Here is a 21,640-nt window from a genome sequence, read left to right on the forward strand (position 1 = left end):
TCTTATGGTTCCGATGTGCCAGGCCAACGAATCCACACAGACCAGAAAACACGATTTTCCCAGGCCTCTACCTGGCTAGAGGCAGGACCCCTCTAAGCCTGGTTATCCTTCTTTCCCTGGGCGTATGTTTTGGATGTTCCTTCGAGGGGATCAGACATGTCATCATCATCATACCTGGCCGTTCGGCTACGGGCAACTGGAGCTGCTTTCCTTCTGGTGGCTTCCTTCAGTTCACACACCCGTCGTGCCAGAACAGCAGTAGGTTTCCTATCCCACCTTCCCATGTTTTCCCCACAATCACGCAGGTAGAACCACAGCTCAGCTCGTGGGGTGTACCTTCTCTCACCATCTGGGAAACGTCTGCCTTGGATACCAGAACCTCTGATCCGTACTGCCGAGATTTGGAGAAGGTCTTCTTTAATCTCCTCTCTGAGCTTCTTATGGTTCTCCTCTATCTTATCCTCCAAGTTCTGCAGACGTGTTTCTACCGCTGCGATTCTGGCATGTGTCGGGCCATGTACAGCATCTGCATATGCTCGGAGCTTCCTTGCCATGTCAAGCACAGTCTCATCCCTCTCATCCCTCTTCATTATGGCTAAGGCAGAACCATATTCGTGTGGCCCAAGTCGTACGAGTTTTCGCCACATCACAGGCGTGCATGGTACTAAGTCTGGGTTCCTAGTTGTTACATCATCTGAGAAGATAATCTCTGCCACTGCCATTTCTCTCAGGCATTGGATCCCTTGCTCTATTGTCTTCCACTGAGTTTGCTGCATATAGACATCGTCTGCACACAGGTATCTTTGTGCTACACTTCTTAGGACCCGTTCCCAGAGGCTGTGGGGGTTAGCCCCCCTCATCATTCCTTGGTCTATGACAGGATCCTGTGACAGCGATCCCAAATGCCTGGCTTCAGTGCCATCCAGAATTGTAGCCTCACTTGCAGCATCCCAGAGACAGACCAGCCAGATAATTATGGATTCATCAGACCTTCGAGTGTAATCCTTCCGTAAGCCACGAAGGTCCTTCAGGGAAAAGGACTCAATATTTGCATCTGATCTTGCACCTGCTGCTTTGATTTCTGATTTTATGTCAGGAGGCATTGAGGTTCCTTCTCCTTCATCATCATCATCACCCACTGGTCGATTGGTCTTGTCCGTGCATTTCCCACTTCTAGTGCTGGTAGCAACAGCCATGGGTTTAGCTGCTGGCTTCGAGCCTGGGGTGTTGGCTGCAGCCTGAGTCACCGGGACAGTTGCTGATTTATCTCCCTGCCCCTCTGCCTCTGTCTGCTGCCCGACAGTATCTAGCAGTGTGTGATAAGCATATGCCAGGGCCCAGCTCACTGCAATGACCTTCCCCCTTAGGCTCATCCTGGTACTTCTCTTTCAGATATTTCCCCACCTCAGCTGGGTTCTGAATTTTTTCGTGGGGAAAATCCCAGACTATAGGGTCAGAGAATTCCTTCAGGATTTGGCCCATATCCTCCCATTTCCCACACCACTTAGGATTTTCCACACCGGGGTCTACTCCTGAGTCAGGGGTCTCATCAGCCCGTCTAGAAATCTCAGCTCTCATTCTAGAGAAGCAGCAGGCTGTATAGAGGAAGGTTACCAGATTGAATACCAGGAAGATGGTTTCTTTAACATTGAGGGGAAACTGAACATCCTTCACTAGTCATGCAACTGATTCATAGGAGAAGGAGGAAAGCAGAGACTGAAAAACCTCATTCCCTCCTGCTCCTCCTGCAACAAACTGGATGCATAACCATAGCCATGAACCATTCATACCTGGAGCAGACCCTAGCATGTTTATAAACTTCTTGCACATCATTGCCACCAAGCCCAGCAGGATAGCTACTCTGGTCACTGCCCCTCTGATGTAAAAACTACGTATTAGGGGCAATACTAAAGCTATTTCTGGATAAGAAAATAAACCTAGGGACCAGAGAGGTATTAAAATCTCAAAAAACCCTAGGGACCAGAAATGCATGCAAACCTTCACCCCAATAGATATTATGAATTCAAAAAACATGGCTATTAGCTGATTTAAACGAACACGGAGTAATAGCAACCAAAATGCAGTCAAAACAGGGTTTTTCCACTCTCTCTCTCGCCCCACGTTTGGGCACCAATATTTTGTGCTGGTTTAGGGCAAATTTGTTAAAGAATCTGCAAAGGAGGGCCCCTCCAGAAAGCAAACCCACACGGCCCCTCCCCCCAACTGGTTCGGGAAAAATTCCTCGGAGAGAAGTGGAAAGAACCTGCTTATTTCAGGCACAGCACCCCCCAGCACACAAATGAACAATACCCGATGACACCGCTCTGAGAAAGATGACAAAATCAGAAAGTCTCTTTCGGGGGTGGTTGCTCTGTTCTCAGTCCCTCCGGCGCTGGGGCAGCTGCTGCAGCCAAACGGTGCAAACCTTCGGTGTTCCCGGGCCCCAGTCCGGAGCAGGTTCGAGATGGTCACAGGAACAGGAGAGGAGAAACAGTCCGGGAAGGAATTTGGACTCTTTAGCTAGAACTAGCTAGTAAGCAGAGGCCAAAGCAGAGCAGAAGCGAGAGCAGAAAAGGGAGCAAGCAAAGCAGCAAGCTGAAAGCAAGAAGCGAAAAACAGCCCTATGTACTGCCTGTCTGTGTGTCCCTGACAAGAGAAACCCAAACAAAACTTCCACTCTTCAGACCCAGTCTTAAAGGCACAGAACAATGGGGATATAAGCATCATAACGTAATCCCAGGACAGTCAGATTAATACAAATAAGGACTTGGCATGTGAAAAGCTATCTGTTGGCATCCAGTGGTAACGCCTAAGAGAAGGCACATATGCTCCAGGAGAAGGCACATGTGCTCCAGGAGAGGGAAGAGTTTTCAGCAGGATGGGCTGTGACTCCCAGATGCTGCAGTCACCAGATGGCTTTTCCTCCCTTTTCCCAGGGAGCTGCTGGGCCAGATTTGCAAACAAGGATACATTTGCTCCTAAGTATCACCATTTTGTAGCTCCATTGCTGCACAGCTTACAGTTTACACACAGCCTGATGCCTCAGCACTGCCTGTCTCTGCTGCACCACCCTCAGCTGTCAGATGCATCCTGCAGCAAAACAGCTCTGTGAGGATCAGACAAGGAACCTGGGATGATCCTGACAGCTTAATAGACCTTTGGGCTGCAAGGTTAATGTGGATGCTGCTACAGTGAAACACAGGACTAAGTTCTTATCTTTTTTTTGTTAAGGGCGGTAGCAGTATCCGTGTGGTAGTGCTCCCTGGTCTCTCCCTTAATCTAAGAGATTAATCTCCTTGCATGTCTGTGCTTCTTAGTACCACCAGGGCTTTCCAGGATAAGATTCATTTACCTTCAGAAACCAAGGGAAGAGCTGAGCCTGTGTCATGCATATCCAAGTACATGGCTTGGCTGAAAGTGTGTGGCTCTAATTTGATGATTCAGTTGGTCATTTCAAAGTCTTCACAGTGCACATAGAAGGAGGTAGTTTTTTAAGTCTGCCAGTTTTTTTCATTTTAATATGTTTTCAAGCATTTTTATTCCACATTCATTTTCTGATACAGAACTTGCACAGTGGAGGAAACAAGCTATGGTGAAGTGTTTTATATGACACCACGGGCACATTTATTAAGATTTGGAGAGCAACAAGTATGTTTCCCACATTGCTGAACAGTGTTCCTCTGCTTCGCTGGTCAGAGCTAAATCATCAGCAGTGTTTGTGCACAAGCTCTGGAGAAATCTCTGGGACTTTTGCCAGAATGTATGTAAAAGGCTGAAAAACTTCACTCTCTAACAGACATTTAAAGGTAGATTTTTAGCAAGAGAGAACATTTTCTAGGATGTGTCATCTGCCCAAGATTAAGGTTTCAGTACAGCAGTGCTTCTTCTGTGGAGACTTCTTACTGAGCAGGATCCCACCCACATTAACAGTGGGAGGTTTGGATGTGCTGGGTCCAGTCTGCTGCAGGTCTGGGAGATCCACAAGCCTGTGGGGAATTCCTCCCAGGCTGAATGATGAGTGTACACTGACAGCTGTGAGAGCATACGTAGTGTAAGTTCAGATTTGGGGTATTTCACTTCACAGCTTTTTTAGGGCACAGCATTTATTCTTGCATTTATGTGGACATAAGGGACAGCAGTAAGAGAAATAATTCCTAGCAGAACAAAATTTAGTTAATGGACATGGTCATCTAGACAAAACAGCAAAGGGAGAGAATGTGACCTGTGTGCAGTGAGTATCTGGACAAACACTTTTAACACTAGGAAACTGAAGGGAGTGAGGAATAGAAGAGAAGGTTGTCATTTGCGGATTAGTTTGGCTGTCTCTAAGATTGAGTGTTGTCTTCACATGTGCATGGGATTGAAGGATATTCACCCATCTAAACCCCTTGATTTCTGAGACTCTGTTTTATATCTGGTGGCCTTAAATTCCATTTAGTTGGGGGTGGAGATCAGTTTTTTTTAAGAAACACTGGGATGCATTTGACACAGCATCTCAAATGATTCAGCAAATGTTGGCAAAAATTGTAACTCACAATTCTTGAAATTAGCCATGTCTCCATATGTTAGAAGTGCTTGTTAAACTAGTTATTCCTCTGTAGTTACTTGAGATCAACTTTGAAAAATAAAATAAAATAAAGTATTTTTTTAATACTTCTATAATTTGTGTGAAACAATTTTATCTTTCATTCATGCATACCACATCCTAACTATGAAACACCGTGCAGGAATTTTATAGAAAAATTAATCCCCTTTAACACTGGATTGTAGTCTAAACTGAGGTTGCATTAAATTGACAAGTTGGCTTGAATAGTTTCCAACTCTGCAGAAAACATCAACAGTCCTACTGGATAAAATCTTCATAAAAACTACAGCCACTATTTCGTTTCAACTGTTAGTGCATAAAACAGAACAGAGGCACCACAAATACTCTGTCAAGGCACTTATTGCCTTTAGATTTCCACAGTGTAGCACAGATCACTGGGAATGACCTCCATGGCCAGGAACTACACTCCAGTTCTGCACTTGGGAAAAATAGGCCCATTCACCTCTGCAAGTCTTCTCTTCCTCACTGAAAAAGAAGAGAAAGAGGAGTCAGTCATGGCAGCGGGATAATGTGGATGGCAGGCTTGCCCTAACAGCCATAGAAAGGAGCTGAAAGATGTACTTTCTGCCAGGAAAGAAACAGGATAGCATCACCTTCTGAATTCCCGCCTTAAGCAGCAGGCACAGCCTTACACAGTAAAATCAAGGAAGATGAGGTTTTTCTCCCTATAGACTTTTAAGGCCAGCAGCTACTTTCAGCCTTACCTCCCTTATTTTATAGTCAATGATATTTCACAGTTTGCCTTTGTAATTGGACTTCAGCCAGTTCATCATCTGACTGATGGAAAGACAGCAGGAAACAGATGTCACAGTTTTTCCTTTGCTGGTTTTTCAAATTAAAAATCTGCCTTTTCAATTAAAAAAAAAAATTTTAAAAATCTCCTCTTATCCTAAGACATTGGGCTCCAGTCCTCTGATCATGGTTAACATAGCCAAAAGTTGATTTATACCTCTTGACACCTACACTCGTGACTCTCCAAGAAAGGCGTGGAAAAAAAACCCAGAACGTAAGGAGGATGCAGAAGTTAGCTGGTGAAGATGAACATAAAAGCCTTCACAGTCAGTTCACACACAGCATCTTAGGGAACGGAAGGTATGAGACCAAAACCATGTTCTGGTAGCATCACTTGATAGGCAAGAGCACTGGAGTGGAGCACAAGCAGAGAGCTATTGCTGACAGGGAGGAAAATAAAGGGTTTTTTTTACTTATACATTGTCCAGGTGTACAGCTGAGATGCTACCGCCAGAGACCATCAGACTGATGACTACGAGCTGCAAACAAGAACCAAATCAGACAAAAAATGCAGATCTTAAGTGGACAAGGAGGTAAAATACACAACTCTTACGTGGAAGACAAGTTGTGAATTTGTCCTCTTAACAGCAGGAACAATCAAAATACTAGATTGTAAATCTTGGAGGTGATTATTTTGCATGCCAGGTGCTGCAGAGTCATTAAAAATCATGCTCTGTTCCAAAGGACAAAATAGCAAGCCTTTCCCAGTGCAGTGCTGGAGTGACGAGGTACTGAGTGCTTTGTATGATCCTTGAAGAACTGGCACATAGCTTGGCTGTGCTTCTTAGGAGCAGAGTACCAGCTGAAGCATGATTGATTTTTTCCATTTGTTTTTAAAACACAACAAATTTATCATCTGCCTGATATGACAGCTGCTGTGTACAGCGTGGTGGGTGTGTTAGCTGCATTCAGCACTGCTGGCCTGGTTTCCAGTGCTCTACAGCAGCTTGTGGCCAAGCGATGGAAAGGCTCTGCCACGTGCTTTGGCTGAAATGGCAGTTTGAAGACTTGCCCACATTTTGCTTCACAAGCACGTCTAATCATTTCATTGAGGGTACACAGATAACTCAAAGCAATGTGGTTTCCCACATATCCCTAGAAACAGTTGCAGTTTTGCTGAGGGGGATGGGCCAAACTTTAACTGCTGTGCAAGTTCGACTCTACTATTTTTCATCTCCTTGTTAAAGTGGGAATGAAGCTGGAGGAAGACAAGCAGTTGGCAGGAATCACAAATGCTAGAAGCTCGTAGCCCATGTGCCGCACGCTGTATCACAAGCCCTACTGAACCACATCAGCAGCCCTTGTTCTTTCCCAACAATACCCACTGTAACTGCAAGAAACACTGCCTGGCTGACAGCAGCCACAGTAAGAAACCAGCTGGTGAAGGCTGCCCTCCTCCTTGAGGGGCAAAGCACCATCAGGCCCTTCAAGAGGCACAGTCTAATTCATATGCATCTTTAATATGAGCAGTTCTGCCCTAATCCCACCAGGAATTGCCCGCAGGACCCTCCCATGCTTCCCAGCTTTTGGCCAGCCTGACTCACCCAGGTCGTTGTTACTCATCATGGCATTGGAGGCGCGAAGCCGGGGACCTTGCTGAATGAAATGGTACCCAAATTTCAGTAGGGAGGTGTTCTTTTCCAATATATTTGCGATTTCCATTTCTACTTTGTTGCCCAAGGGCTGACTCTTTTTAAAACAGAAAACAGAAAAGCAAACGGTTCAGGCTAGAGGGTGATTCGGAGCAAGCACTTAGAGGGAAGGGGTGGAGATTGCAGATCTTTCTCTGGACCTGTGTCCATTTCTGACTTGGAGCTGGTAAAACAAGCTGCTGGCCTGTTCCTGTACACATGCTACAACTGAGAGGCTCCAGCTCCTCCAGCAGACATTCCCACAAGTCCTTTTGCCCAAAGACTTTATTTCTTGGACAGATTAGCAGCTGCTGGACATGTGTAGAAACCAGGATTCTGGTCTCTCAATCAGTCAGCTGTCTCTGAGTTGCCCATAGCACAGCTGCCTCAAGCTGTGGGTTTCTCAGGGAGCTGTGCTTGCCCCAGGCTCTGTGTCACGGCACACTCTGCTCCCCCAGGCTCCCCGGAGCAGAGCTGCCACCCACGCTCGCTTCACCTGGTTGTCAATGCGCAGCTCCACGAGCGACGTGTTGCCCTCCAGCGCTTCAACGATAGCCAGGATCCCAGACCCAGAAATGAAGTTTGACTCCACATTCAGGCTCTTCAGTGTGCTATTGACCTTCAACATTTCTGCCAGGGCCTGTGGACAGAGGTGGGCAGGAGGAGCTGGCAGTGAGACAGGAGGGGCAGAGCACCACACGGCAGCAGGGCTTCAGCCCCCCTCACCTCCAGAGTACTCCTGGAGCATCCTACACACTGTGCAGTTTCACTGTCACCAGGTGGAAGTGCTCTCTGTGGAGTGAAGGGGGCTCCCTCCTGCTGCAGGGGGATGCTTGAACATGGGCCTGCTGGAGGCCACAGCAAAACCTGGCATGGACAGCACTTGGGGCTACCCCAAAAGGTGATAGTCCATACCTTGCAGCTGCCCTGTGACAGCTTCATCTGTCCCTCCCCTCAAGTCAGCATGGTATGACAAGGATGCTGACCAGCATTGGCCCTGCCTGCACTGCACAGGGTAGAGATGCTTCCCATTAAAACATGCAGAGAGAGGAGCATCTGTCTTGAACAAGGGATCTCCACATCCAAAGTGTCCTCCCAAGCAGCCATATTAATCATTTTTACCTCCTTAGTGGGTAAGACCGGAAATGGCTGGAATGCTCGTAACACCCCAGACCTGATCAGATCATGTCACTTCAAATAAACTGCAAGGGAGGATTCACCTACGTGAAGCTGAAGGACCAGAAGGTGATGCCCACGTGGCAGGGCTAATCTGCACCCACAGCACTTAGCCCCACAGCTCCCCCAGCCCAGCTCAGCACGCTCAAGCTCTGACACAGCACCTGTCCTGCCTGCACAGGCAATCTCCCCAGTCCAGAGGGCCTGAACTCATTTAGGAGCAGTATTGCCCTCCAGAGAGTTTCTTTCTCTAGCAGGAAACTGGTGTGTGCGTGTGTGTGTGTGTGTGTGTGTGCGTGTGTGTGTGTGTGTGGAGGTAGGCAGGGGTAACCTGGGTGACCAAGAGCAAAACCTGACTGCAATGGTGCTGGAGAAGGATGCAAAGATGCAGCCCGCAAGGCAGCAGGAAGGCCAGGCAGAATGACTGGCTCCTCCCTGTGTCCCCACTGATACTTAAGATCACTCACAGCAGCCAGAAAGACCCCTTATCACCTACCTACAGAGGGCACACATTAGGGGATGCAGAGACCTGCTTCTGCACACGTCTGCGCAAAGAACACATGAGAGACAGCTGGAACAGACGTGTGTGGGGGAGCAGCAGGTGTGCACACCTTTGTACCAACAGAAACAAATCTCCAGAGACAAACTGCTTTTAGAAGATGCCACGAGGACATCAGTTGTTGTCTCATGCTCCTTTTCCAGGAGATCCTAGAGGAGAAATACAGGACTGCATGGTTAAAGGACTGAAACCTCCATAGATGAAAAATGAAGTGAAGGAACCAAAGCCTGTCTGTTGCTGGCTTCCACTAATGCTCCTGAAACTGAATTACTAGCAAACAGCCAGAGGTGTGGAATGTGCCAAACACAACACAAGGTGCAGAAGCAGCCAGTCAATAAGGTTGAAAATACCTTGCCTGGGAACAGTTCCTGTCACAACACTGGGACAATGAGCTCACAGTACTTACAAAAGCAACAGGGTCATTGCTCCGGGTCCCAACTATGCTGAACTTCTTCACATATGCGTTGTTTTTCAGCGCTTCTGCAAAAGCTTTTAGAGTTGGTATAGGAATATTCTGTGACAAGAAATGCAGAAATCATGTGTCAGGCCATCATCTGTATGCAATGAATATGCAATACATGTACAAGATTCTCATCAAGGTCAAATCACCAAATGCACTGAAGTAATTTGGGAAGGGGTTGAAAAATGTTTTCACAAGTTTTCACTCTTGCTTATAATCAGCGTGTTCTAAGGAGCATGGCAACGTCTTCATCCTATTTTGTGCTCTGCTAAAAGCTCACTGACTTGATTTGAGCCACATCTCTGCTCTTTAGTTGCCCAGAAACTCAGCTACCTAGGAACATGGGCATTGTGGGGATGCTGGTAACCAGGATCCGTGAGCCTACAGAGCACTGCTCCTGTGCTCTCTGGTAGGAATGGCAGCACTGAGAAACATTCATGTCACGTTCAGAAAATTTCCACCTACAGGAACTGATCCAGAAAGGCCTGAAATTATCTCCTCATAACACAAATCACAGACACCTCTGACTGCTTTATACAACACCTTACAGGCTATGTCTCAGCCCAGAAAAAAATCCATGCTGCTTTTTCTGAGTTCCTTCAAAATCAGTATTTTTCACTTATGAAGAACTTTAGATACCCCTTTCAGATGTTCAAATTTTCACTAAAATTGTAAGTGGCATCCTCACCTTGGATTTCTTGCCACACCATTTGGATCCCACCATGTGGAATCATCTATACTCAAAGTCATCTGCAGAGCCATAATACAGCACCCAGAAGCACAGCATCTCCACCGTCACTCCCCAGTTCTCCAACCCCATCCCAAAGTCATGAGTTCAACACACAAAAATAGTGCCTGCCTGCCCAATCCTCAGCCCTGTGTCCTCAAGGGATGAGGTCACTAGCCCAAATCAAATCGTAAAAACAAAATAAAAACATTTCTGTTTTAGAAAGATGGGGACAAAAATGTCTTTGATGTGCACGTGCAGTTAACTGTGTTCTTGCTGTTTAGCTATGTCATCATTTAACAGACCCCTTAAAATAGAAGCTGTATTTTTTAGCGGATGTATGTGTCCCAAAGGCAACATAAGAAGCAGTGCTATGTCCTGACTTGCTTTCTACAAGAAGCAAAAGAGTCCACAGAAGGGATGGTTGGATGATAGACAGAGTCACCTGCGTGAAGGGCGACTTCTTCATATTTTTATGGCAAGTATCTGGATTGTGAAAGCTTTTTCCTCCCGCCATCTTATAATACACATCAACATTCCCTCCCCCAAATATGCCTGTCTAAGTCATTAAAGCAATCTAAAATGGCTTTAACCAGACAGCCAGTTTTGGGTGTCCCCAGAACACCCTTGACACAGCTCTGTTTTTCCAGGCACTTAGAGGGATCCTCCTGCTACCAACCCCAGGCCTTTGTCCCACAGCAGGTAACAATCCATTCTGCTGCCCACAATGGAGAAAGGAAGCGCTGGTGTTTCTTGTCTGGCTACATTCAGTGTGATGATACTGCTCTGTGCAGCAAAACAGTGCCTGCCTTCTGGCCATCAGAGTCTTGTTACTAGGAGAGGAGGGTAGAAAGGAAGAAATACCATAATATTGTTAAGGTTGACTTCTTCCAGGTCAGGATCATTGCTTTGTATTCGTTTCAGGGTTTCCTCCACATCCGTTGAGTTTGGCTCCTCATCAGGAACTGGTTTGTACTGTGTGGGCTTAATCACACCTGCGAGTGAAAAGCAAGATGTGAAAATGGAAGCAGCCTGAGTAGCACTATCTTTTCTTTGAGTGTTTTCCTCCTCTTCCAGAAGAGAGATGGAAGCATGACCTGACAAGCAGCCATGAGATGAGAAGCCACTCCACTGGGGCCCTGCAGCCCAGGACAGCCCGTGCCTGCTGTGTGTGCTGTTGGTGTCCAGATGCGAGTGACACAAGGCACACTGCCTGCACAAGGCTGTCCCTAGGGTGGCACCGGGGAGGTGGCTGAGACCCCACTGCTGGCACAGGGCAAGGATGCACCAGAGATGGCCCCAGCAATCATAGGCTGCTCTGACACGCACAGCTCTACCCTTCAGCCTAAAAATAATCATCACTGCCTCCGCTGGCAGCTTCAAAGCCCAATACTGCTAACGTGAATCACTTACTGTTGAGGCCTTCTTTGTTCACAATGGTGCTGCTCCCCAGTGCCTCATAGTACTGCTGGTTACTCATCAACGTGTGCATGCCAAGGATGGCTACAGAAACAGGAGAACAGGACTTATTGTAGGCTCCAGGGCCAGGAAAAGACTCTACAGCACACTACCTTTCCCTATGCAAGCATAAAAAACATACAAAGGGAGGACAAAGCCCCTCAGCTGACATTAATATAAACAGTGCTCCAATGTGTTTGCTTGTTTATTCCAGTATAGCCTGAGCCACAGGAGAAGAGGAACATCCTCTTGTGGACAACAAACATTCAAAGCTTCCCAGTAACCTACCTGACTCAGCATCACACAAAAATAATGGGAAGAAGACAGTAAAAAACTCAGAAAAATGCCTTAGGTAGGCTTTAGTAAAAGTGGCCCAGTCCAGCAGGAGCCTGCACATCCTCATCACCCTTGCTCACTGGGCACATGCCACATAATTCCACAGGCCCGTTTTGGAGAAGAGCTGTGCCCCACATGGAGCCAAACCGACCGCAAGGCAGCAAGGGAGTGACTGTCACCTGCAGCACAGCAGTGCACATTGTGTTTTCACTCAACAGCAGGCTGGAGTGCTGCACTCGGTACGTTCGTACCTTTGGAAGGTGACATTGCGAGAAGCTAAAGCTCTGCTGTCTTGGTCAAAATGTAGAGAGTGCTGCTACGAACACCTTCAAATGCTGTCAGAGCCCAAAAGCCAAACTCAGCCCATTTGTGTCTCTCAGACTCAAGACTGCAAAGCCAATATGCAAATGCAAATTAAACCATGTCTGGGGGCTCTGGGGAACTTCCTGCAAATGACATACAAGAAATCAGTGGCTTAGGAACTTTTGAGCAAAGAGTTTGTTTTGAAAAGTAAGCCTGCTACGCACAGAAAAATCAAGTTGAAAATAAACTTATTTTTGAATCAATAACTTTTTTTTTAAAAAGCTATATGACTCTTTAAAGAAAAATGCAGACATATGAATATTTGTTGAAACAGACACATCTGAACAAGTCTTGATCTCTGGATAGACACAGTTGGGAAAACAATAAATTTCTCCCTAAAATCCAAGCATGCCACCACAAAGGCACTTTTTAGACTTGGTTGGCACCAGTGTGTCACCATGTTCTGTTGCTTTGGCCAAGAAGGGCTGGAATTTCAGGAGAAAGGTATCCTTGAAGCCTAGCACAAGAATAGGATCTGTTATGGTGACATGTTGCAGTGTGATGTCACGTTCCATCCGGTAATATTGGGATTTAATTCCAATAGTGACAGCTCATCGTGACTCTGGGTTGCACAGGCTGGACAGCCAGAAGCAAAGTGTCCCAGTGAACTTCTCCATGGCCACCAGCACATCCCCAACTGGATCTCACAGAGCCAAGCAGTCTCCATCTGAAAGTCTGAGTAAGGCTGGGCACTTCAGGTGTGATTGTTTGTATTTTAGCTCACCCTTTTCTCTGTCATTTTCTCGCAGATGGAATTTTCATGGGTGCAACAGAGGTTGGAAAAGGAATTTTCAGGCTCAGCATTTTGGTAACTCAGACAGTCCCCCAGTCACAGCTTATTTGGTCAATGAAATCTCTCCAGCAGCCAGGAGTGTGAGTATCTGGACTGCAGAGAGAGGTAAGCATCTGCTGTCACGACCATGCATTTTGGGGGCTCAAGTTTGTGTTGTTAGACAAGAGGGACCCACTCTTTCTAAGTCTGGTGCTTATAGTGTACTCTCCACAGGAACTCAGGCCCAACGAAGGCACCCCATTTCTGTCTCCCTCACCTGACCAAAGGCGTGGGAGCCCTTCCAGGGCTACTGGGAGCCACCCTCCTGGCCTTGCCAAGGAAGGGATCCAGCACACCGCAGCTCACAATGGTCCCTGCTAAACAGGCAGGAGCAAAATGAGCTCCTGCTAAATGAATCCTGCTAAGCAGGCAGGAGCAAGGCTGTCACTGTCAATATTGAGATTCCAGAACAGTTTGTATCACATCAGTACTCCTGCTCCCACTTAAGTGTATATGCTCCCAGCAACTGTAGAACAAGCTGCCCTGAAGAGCTTTTCCATGGGACAATAATTGCTACACAGATCTGTAGCTCAGAAAGGCTGATTTTATAGGACAGAGCTTTACGGGACTCAGGAATCAACAGCAAAAATAGTTAAATCCAGGGATGCAATGCTTGGCCAGGGTACATATGTTTGGGAGCCTTAATGCAAAACACATTTCTAAGCCAGAAGATGGTATTATTATGTAGAAGATGTCTAGTTGGTGCAGCTGTTCTACAGACTTTGTAAGTCTTACAGGCTTCCAGCGAGGACACTGCTAGGGAGTATGGAAACCTGAAGAGACAAAACTGGAAGAAGAAGCCAGTATCACTGAAATATTCACTGACTGCTGGACCAGCAGAGCACATGTGAGCTTCATAAGGCATCATGGGGTGTCCATGTGTTCCTTTGGCCAAGGCAGGCCCTATCCCAAGCACAGAGCTAAGTCCACACTATGGCCTTCAGCAACATACCAGTTTGTCATCTGACTGTCTAACCACACAAATCACAACAAACCCACCACTTAAAATGTGTTGAAAAAACTCCTTAACAAAGACCAGCCTGAGTGACCACTGAAAGACTTCTACAACGTGGCAGATCCTTTACCAGGTTGCACAAGAAATCCACTGGGTCCGCTTGACTGTTTCCTAAGATTTGGTTTGAAGAAAGTTTTGCTCTTGAATGTACAGGCTGGAATTAGCAACAGTCAGTGATAGAGACAAAGGAAGAGATCAAACCACGCACTGTTCCATACATAAACCCTTCTTCTTCCTCCTCATCTTTGGTCCCCACTCTTGATTAAATCACACAGGCTTAGAGTAATTTTTTTTTAACAAATAAATGAATTGTGTCAGAACTGACAGTGTTTAGAGAAACAGCAAAAAGTGCAATAGCTCATTTCTCACAAAAGAACAAAATAACCCCTAGAAGTTGAACAACATTCACCCCTGATTACTGAGAAATTATTTTACCAGCAATGTCACAGAGTTCTGCATCAGAGGCATTAGCAAGGGCTTCCTCCAGTTCCGGCTCCAGAGTCACACTTTCCAAAACAGGATCCATCGGCTTCTGCTTGGGAATCCAAGCTTTTCCTATGAATGCAAAATGAGGTCACTCTCAGTATAAGCTACAGCACCCAGTCCACAGCTACCCTTGCAGATGCATTTCCATGCTGTGAGATTTGAAAAGTAGAAAGGACAGAGGGAGTACAAGAGAAAAATCAGAGGAGAAACTGAATCGCTTTCCATCAGCTTGGTCTGAGTCCTGCTGCCATGCGAAGGGGGAGGCCGTGGGCAGCTGCAGAGCTCAGCCCTTCCAGCAGCACAGCACCCACGGAAACCCAGGAGCACACCGGAGCAGGATCACGGCTGTCCATAGCCCAGCACTCGGAAAGGCATGCACAGCCTGACCCCCGCCTCTCTGAAGGCTGCACAAAAGGGGTGAAGGTTTGCCACCACTCAAGAGAAGCCTGTCCCAGCGCTGGGCAGGATCAGTCCTGCCACCAAGACACCTCTTGCTGTTGTGCATGTTGGCAAGGCAGATGGCACATTAGTCACAAGAGGGTGGAAAGGAGGTGGTGGGAAGCTCTGGGAGCAAGTAGAGACAGCACTTAGTGAACATATGGGATGCAAGGAGGAGCAGGCTTAGGGCAGCTGGTCTAGCTCAACCCTATTGCAAAGAGTTGCCAGATGGAGACTCTGTGCTTTATCTCTCTGGGCAGAAGGAGGCCACAAAACAGACCTACTCCCTGCAACTCAAAGGTGCAAATCCACAGGTCCAGCTGCTAATGCAGACTTGTCATCTTAGCTGCTTGCCCATGGCCTTTTCCTGAGGGGGGTGCCCCCATGGACAGGAGGCTGGAGCTTTGGACGCAGTGGGCTCCCTGCCAGCCCCCATCCCACTGCTTGTGGCACCCTCTGGACAAGCCACAGCGCCTTCTCTGCTGGGGCTGGCTGCATCCCAGGAGGAATGGGGCAGCAGACAGGGCTGGAGATGGCCCTGCACAGCTGCTCCCAGCTCCCTGCTGCTCATGCTGCAATGGGCAGCAGATCCTTCTCGGAGAGGGAATGGGTCAGGTCTGGGATTTCTCAACATGGCATACACCTGTGACAGCCCACAAGAAAAGAGAGAGGCTTGTGATGCTTTAAGACTCCACAGCAGGGAGCAGTCTGCTGGGTAAATCCAGCATTGCTGGGACAGGTGCAGGAGGGCTCTGGGAATATTTTGGAGCAGTCCCCTCCCCTAAAATAGTCCTGGATCACTGCAGAGATAGTGACTGCAAAAGGCCTGGCCCAGCATGCCAGTCAGGACTATTTTTGTCACCTCTCTGAAACCAGAGTCAGTGATACCAAAAGGGAGAAACAATCCTGCTGCTCAGGGATATGCAGAAAGGGGCTAAATTTAGACTCAAGGAAGAAGCAACTGCACCTCAGGGTCCCCTGGGACAAAATGGAGGCTGCCATAAAGAGCCTTTTGCTCCTATCCTCTGCCTGCACATTGCTGCTCTGACAGAGAGAGCAGGAATCTGCCTCCTGAGACACAGCTGCTCTTGCAAAAATAGGCAGAGTGTCACGTGCCTGCACTGCACAGCACCTTCTGGGTACTAAGCAGCAAAATGTCTGCCCTGGCTTGCTGTGGAGATCTGAAACCCCTGTCCCACCAGATGCATGGCTGGGCAAACTGTATGTACCCTCTGGTGGGTGCAACGCCAGCAGGGAACAAGAGAAACAGGGCAAACTTAATTCTGCTGTCATGCAGTAACTCCTTCTGACACCTCAGTGACATCAGAATTTCTGGGGTTTAATTCTATTTTAATTTTAATTACCTAATTTCAGTCAATTTCTAAGTTTTAGAAAGTTTTGTATCTCAGTGGTGCTTTGTTACAAGATTGAACTTTAAATTAAACAGTGCATGCATGATGACAACACATGACATTTCATGTCGCAGTGTGCCAGGGACTGCACCTCCCATGGCCAACTAGTAAATCACCCTCCAAACTTCAAACATGGTGACTTATTTACAGCTTCATCACAGCTGTGAATATGTAATTTGCCATCTCTGGCTCACAGTTAATGTAAGTCATGTCTTCTCTCAACAGCGTATTACAAATCAAAATACGTTTCATGCTTTTAAATTCTCAACAAACTGAAGTATGATGCTGGAGACTCAAAATGCTTGAAATATCTCTGTCTCCTGCAGAACACTGCTTCTACCTTTTGGGCTTGCCAGATGGGTAAGCAACACTGGACTGGGACACATCTGAAAGGTATCAAACCAGTCTTCCTAATAGTACTCAATTTACTCATTTATCTCTCTCAAGGACTACTTTTAAAAAAAAAATTTAAATCTAAAAATACTGCCTCAAGTTTTGTTAAATGAACAGATTTTACACAAGCTCTTTTTAAGGGAGCCGTGTTGGTCAGTAAGGAGGCACCTTTCAGAAAGACCCTCAGGAAACATGTTGATATGCCCATATTTTCATGCATTTTTTTTTCACACCGGACAAGCAGATCTTCTGCTGCAGGGGAATCACGGTTCAGAGGGAGACACAACAGCTGAGAGAAGTTACTGAGAAGCTTCTGGAATGCAGAGGCAAGGACTGACCGGACCATGTCCCTTGTTAGATGATATTTGGAGTTGTAATGGGAGCAGGAAAGTCACTTGGATAATGAGTCATATACAAGGAGAGCAGCAAAAGATGCCAGAAGGAGAAGAAAAGCAAAGAGGCAGAGAAAAGCCCTGCTCACAGGCCTCAGGGCCATGCAGAGCAGGAGTGCAGCAGCCACTGCGGGGTACGGTGCAGGAAGACACAAACCTGCAGGAGACTGGGAAATAAGGCTGGAGCTGTCAAGAGATTATGAAAACTAGATGGGAACTGCTGGGCCTCATCACAGCTGCAGAGAGCTGTGGAGTTTCTCTATGGTGAGAAGCTCACGGAGTCAAAATGGAGAGTGAAAGGCAACAGTGAAACATGGAGCTTAACATGAGGAGCTCACAGGAGAACAGGGCAAGGAGGAACAGGAGAGGACAGAAGATGATTTCTTTCCCAGAACCTGATTCAGATGCATGGGTATGGGAGAAGGCTGCACAGTGATACAACTTCTGTCCAGCACTTAACAACATATCAGGTGGTGCCCAAATCAGCCAGCACAGGGACCTCGTGGGCCCACCCCAGTTTATCAGCCAGCCTGGGCTGGGGCTAGGCAGCAGAGAGAGCAGATTCACCACACCAGTAGTGTCAAAAAGAAGTTTTATCCACACAGATCAGACATAACCCTTCTGCTGTGCACCCACTATGCCTTCATTGTGATACACCCAGCACAGTGCAAAGGATGACCATACCTCTCTTTTCACCCGTGAAAGGAACCAAGTCTTCTCGGTCTTTAATGTCCTTTGCCTGCTTTTCTAGGTGGGCCATGAGTTCCTCCCTTTTGAAGGGGCCAGTTGGTGGCTTTTGTGTCTGGTCCCGCTGCCTGAGCCCTGCTGGCAGCAGTGCATTCTAGACATGGAGGTGAGAAACACAGGTTATCTCTGCAGGCCACAATCCCCATCCATCCAACACTCTCCCCTCTGCACCACTCTTCTTCCACAGTGCTGGACAGTTTGCTTCTCCTTGTGTCAAAGGTTATCTTCATCCAGCCCCACTCATTCCCACATCATCCAAGATAAGTGATACTCCTTTCCCCCTTCAGTTTCAAATGCTACCCAGTAGAGGTTTCTCTGCAACATCAGCTCCAGCCCTTTCTTTCTGGAATCTCTCAGCCACCTTCTCCCCACTATATGAGTCTGTGCAAGTGCCCACAATGCTCCATGTGTCCCAAAAAGAATCAGTTCAGTTAAATCTCATGATCTTTCACAGAGCAGATCAGAGAGTTGTGGTGGTCTCTTCTGCCTTTTAGGATCCATCACAAAACTACAGTGAGGGTCTCACAGAGAAGATCAGAGCAAACCCCCTGTGAATCCCAGGTTTTTTTCAAGCTGCCTCCTTGTTACTCAGTCACGTAAGCCTCCACGGGAAGTTGGTTTGTGCTTGACACATATGGCACGTAAACACCTGCTTATATTTAAATATAGAACAGCCTTAATGCAGTAAGTAAGACTATTCCCAGATTTGACACTAAGCATGTTCTTTAAAGCTTTACTGGATAGAAGTCAACATTTACTTTTTAAGACATCCAAGGTGATACTGAACAACACACTTTGATTTTTCCATGCCTGCCTGATAAAAGTACTTCATTATAATTTATGTCTGTATCAGTGAAAAGCCTGGGAAGGAAAATTACTAACAGGAAGCAGTTAGAATCGGGCAGCCCTGGAGGGCAAGAGAAGCATGTGAATTGCACAAACAGGGAGGCATAGGAGACAGCTTGCTTCCACAGACTTCATGTCGTGCAAAGCAACAATGCAATCTTCAAGCAGACTACACCTGCAATGACAGATGTCCGTAATTATTTTACCTTTCTTCATCTTTAACAGAATGCTGCCTCACCCCGTGTCTTCTGAGGTAGCTGTTACCAGCCCATCAGCCCATACACTTAATCCCAGGAGCCAGTTTGCCAGCTCTCAAATATTTTCCTGCATTACAATTAAAAATACTGATGATGCAATCTACAGCACCCATCGTTTACTCCAGAAACACTAACTGCATGTTGCAGGAACAATTTCTCACTTGGCAGTGCCCGAGCTCCTCGAGTAACATTGCCGTACACCAGAGGCCAGCCAGTTGGCTCTGCACATCCCCTGCAACGGGGCACTGCTGGCTCCAAAAACCTTTCACCAGCTTGGCTCCAGCAGCCCCCATGTTTCCATATGTGCAGCTCCTGCTGATGCTAGAAGGTTGCTAAAAATAAACTGTCCCACTTTGCAAAACTCCAGGATTTGGATTTCTGCCTAAATGGATGAAAATACAGGCCATTTGAAGTTTGTTACAAAAACCTCAAACCCAGAACACCAAAAACACCCCAGAAAACCCTCAAACCAAGCAACCTGCAAAGCATTCCCTCCAAGGTGGCCTGCTTAGAAACAGAGATCCATTTTCCACAGGATTACTGCACTGCACCAGCCCTGGCTCATATTGCTGCAGCAAGTCACAGATGCTCATCACATTGGGGAAAAGAACAGAAAAACAGAAACAAAGATACACATGTAGACTGTGCTTCCAACGTCAAAAAATTCTTCTGTGTATCTGCATCCAGTGTCTTCTACTCTTGCTCCAAGTACAGGCTCTGCAAAGGATCCCACTGAAATACAGATTACTAATGCAGCCCACTCCCCCACAATTACTAAGATTCACGACCTAACGTCTCAATTAAAAATTACTTACATCAGGATCCAGCTCTTCCAGTTCATTCTCTAACTTCCTGAGCTCCTCCTCTGTCAGAGCTCCAAGGATCTGATCTTCATCCAGGTCTCGGTATTTTTCTAGCTCCTTTCTGTAAGACATCTTAGAGGAGTCTTGTGGATCTCACTTCTATGCTGTAACAGAACCTGATATGAAAACAAGACATGTTAGCACTGAACACATGAAGCATGATGCTGCAGCCTGCCTGGCTGGGGAACACTGAACACTCCAGAGCTGGAGATTTGTGCTTAAAGCACAGCTGATTTCAAAGGATTGCTCAGAGCCCCCCTTTCATATCCCACACACAGACAATCACCCAGGGAGGAGAGAGCGGCACAGCTCCAGTAGCACACTGCCCACCACGGATCTAGGGGACAGCCCTGAGGAAGTTCTTGGTACAGGACCCTGGCTAGGGATGTGTTTCTGCAAGCAGTGCTAGATGTTAATGAAGCATCCTGGGCACTTATTTCTTTGAAGGACAATAAACTATAAGTCATGAAGCATTCAGCTCTCACTCATGTCCTTACAAGCCCCCAATAACACTGCCGTACACATGGCACTCCAGATAACATTGCTACTGGAGGGGAAAACAGATTTGTAGCACCACTGAGTACCTCTGAGCCCTGAAACCTCCACAGGGCTGCAGTGCATGGCACTTCTTCCCGTATTTTAAAGCCGCAAGGAGATCAGGAAGTATTATCCACTCGGGTTCAGGAGGCTGCCAGTTAAATGTGCTATTTAGTGACCCACCTTTCCTTGGACAGCACATGTTTGCCCTGCTGCCAGCTAAGCAGCTGACCTGTGTGCTACTGCACGTTCTACACCAACCCTGCAAGAAGAGAAGTGAATGGTCTATCAGGACAATCCCTGCTGACCCCAAGGTTTGGCCCATGTCTCCTAATACAATGTGCCATACACAATCATATGCATGTAACTGGACCTCTGCAAGCAAAAAGACAGCAGAGAAAAAGGTTCAATGTGTTGAAAACATGCAGGTGGGTTAAAAGTACACTCAGCATAACACACAAAAGCAAATCCAACTCTGCTCTTTTGCTGACAGTCTCCTTCTGCTCCACAGCACTGCCTGTACATTTACTTTTTTTTGGCTCTGTTTTTGCAGAGAATACCAAGTCCTAGATAATTTAAAGTAACTTTTCTTAAAGTGTTGCTATTCTTTTATGTGACATTTATGTTAAAAATAGCAGCAAGGCCTGTGTATTTTTTAGGGAGCCAAACATCTTCTGAGTTTCTATAAATGGTCTCTTTTCAGCTCCTGTGGAACATCAGAGCCCTACCCTGAATCACATCTTTCCAGCTTTGCTTGTCCCCTCCAGACAGATTATGCTCTTATGATCACTCTTCATTAGTGGAGAAGTTTCTTTATGCAAGTTACAACACAGCTGCTGTTCCAGATAGGAAAATTATCTTTAGCTTGGTCACAAAAGGGCACAGTAATGCACACATGCTTGCTCAACAGCAAGCCCTTAAATTTAGAAGCTGTCATCTTGTCAGACGTTTGGTTCCCCACTAGTGTGATGGCAATTCCTGCATCACTCACATTCCTGCCACTCGGCACTTAGGAAGCGCGAGGAGATGGTGCCTTCTGGATGGGAGAAACAGCCCCTGAAAGTCCCTCAGTTTCTCTGGGAACTGAGAGGGTGAAAATCACCTTTTCACTGCGCTGGTTTGCTCCAAGGAGCAGCCATCAGCCCGTGGGCACCGCGCCAAGGGCAGCCAGGAGGGTGGATGGAAGCAGGAGCGGTGTGGCTCAGGGGGTCTGGCTGAGTGGGGGGAAGGAACCCCACAGCCCTGTGCTTCACCAGCCCCCTGCAGCCCTCAGTGCAGGGCTCCCTGTGCTGCAAGGCTGGCAGGCAGCAGCCA

At 47.0% G+C, this 21,640-nt stretch overlaps 1 protein-coding gene across 3 annotated transcripts in view; it reads right to left on the reverse strand.

The window, feature by feature from the left end:
* Positions 1-2,744: 2,744 nt before the first annotated feature.
* Positions 2,745-21,640, reverse strand: part of TMOD1 (tropomodulin 1) — a 28,553-nt gene continuing 9,657 nt past the window's right edge. For all 3 annotated transcript variants that reach the window (XM_054281768.1, XM_054281761.1, XM_054281752.1), the window contains exons 2-10: positions 19,742-19,905; positions 17,761-17,917; positions 14,391-14,510; positions 11,365-11,454; positions 10,816-10,946; positions 9,171-9,278; positions 7,526-7,669; positions 6,943-7,087; positions 2,745-5,071 (exon numbers count right to left, since the gene is read on the reverse strand). In XM_054281768.1, the coding sequence (XP_054137743.1) occupies positions 5,007-5,071; positions 6,943-7,087; positions 7,526-7,669; positions 9,171-9,278; positions 10,816-10,946; positions 11,365-11,454; positions 14,391-14,510; positions 17,761-17,917; positions 19,742-19,861 (1,080 nt within the window). In that variant the 5' untranslated portion in view covers positions 19,862-19,905 and the 3' untranslated portion in view covers positions 2,745-5,006. The remainder of the gene's footprint in view (positions 5,072-6,942; positions 7,088-7,525; positions 7,670-9,170; positions 9,279-10,815; positions 10,947-11,364; positions 11,455-14,390; positions 14,511-17,760; positions 17,918-19,741; positions 19,906-21,640) is intronic.

This window comes from Melozone crissalis, unplaced genomic scaffold (assembly GCF_028551555.1).
Source record: "Melozone crissalis strain CALT ecotype California unplaced genomic scaffold, PUWL_Pcris_2 ptg000005l_1, whole genome shotgun sequence".
In the NCBI taxonomy this organism is placed as follows: domain Eukaryota; kingdom Metazoa; phylum Chordata; class Aves; order Passeriformes; family Passerellidae; genus Melozone; species Melozone crissalis.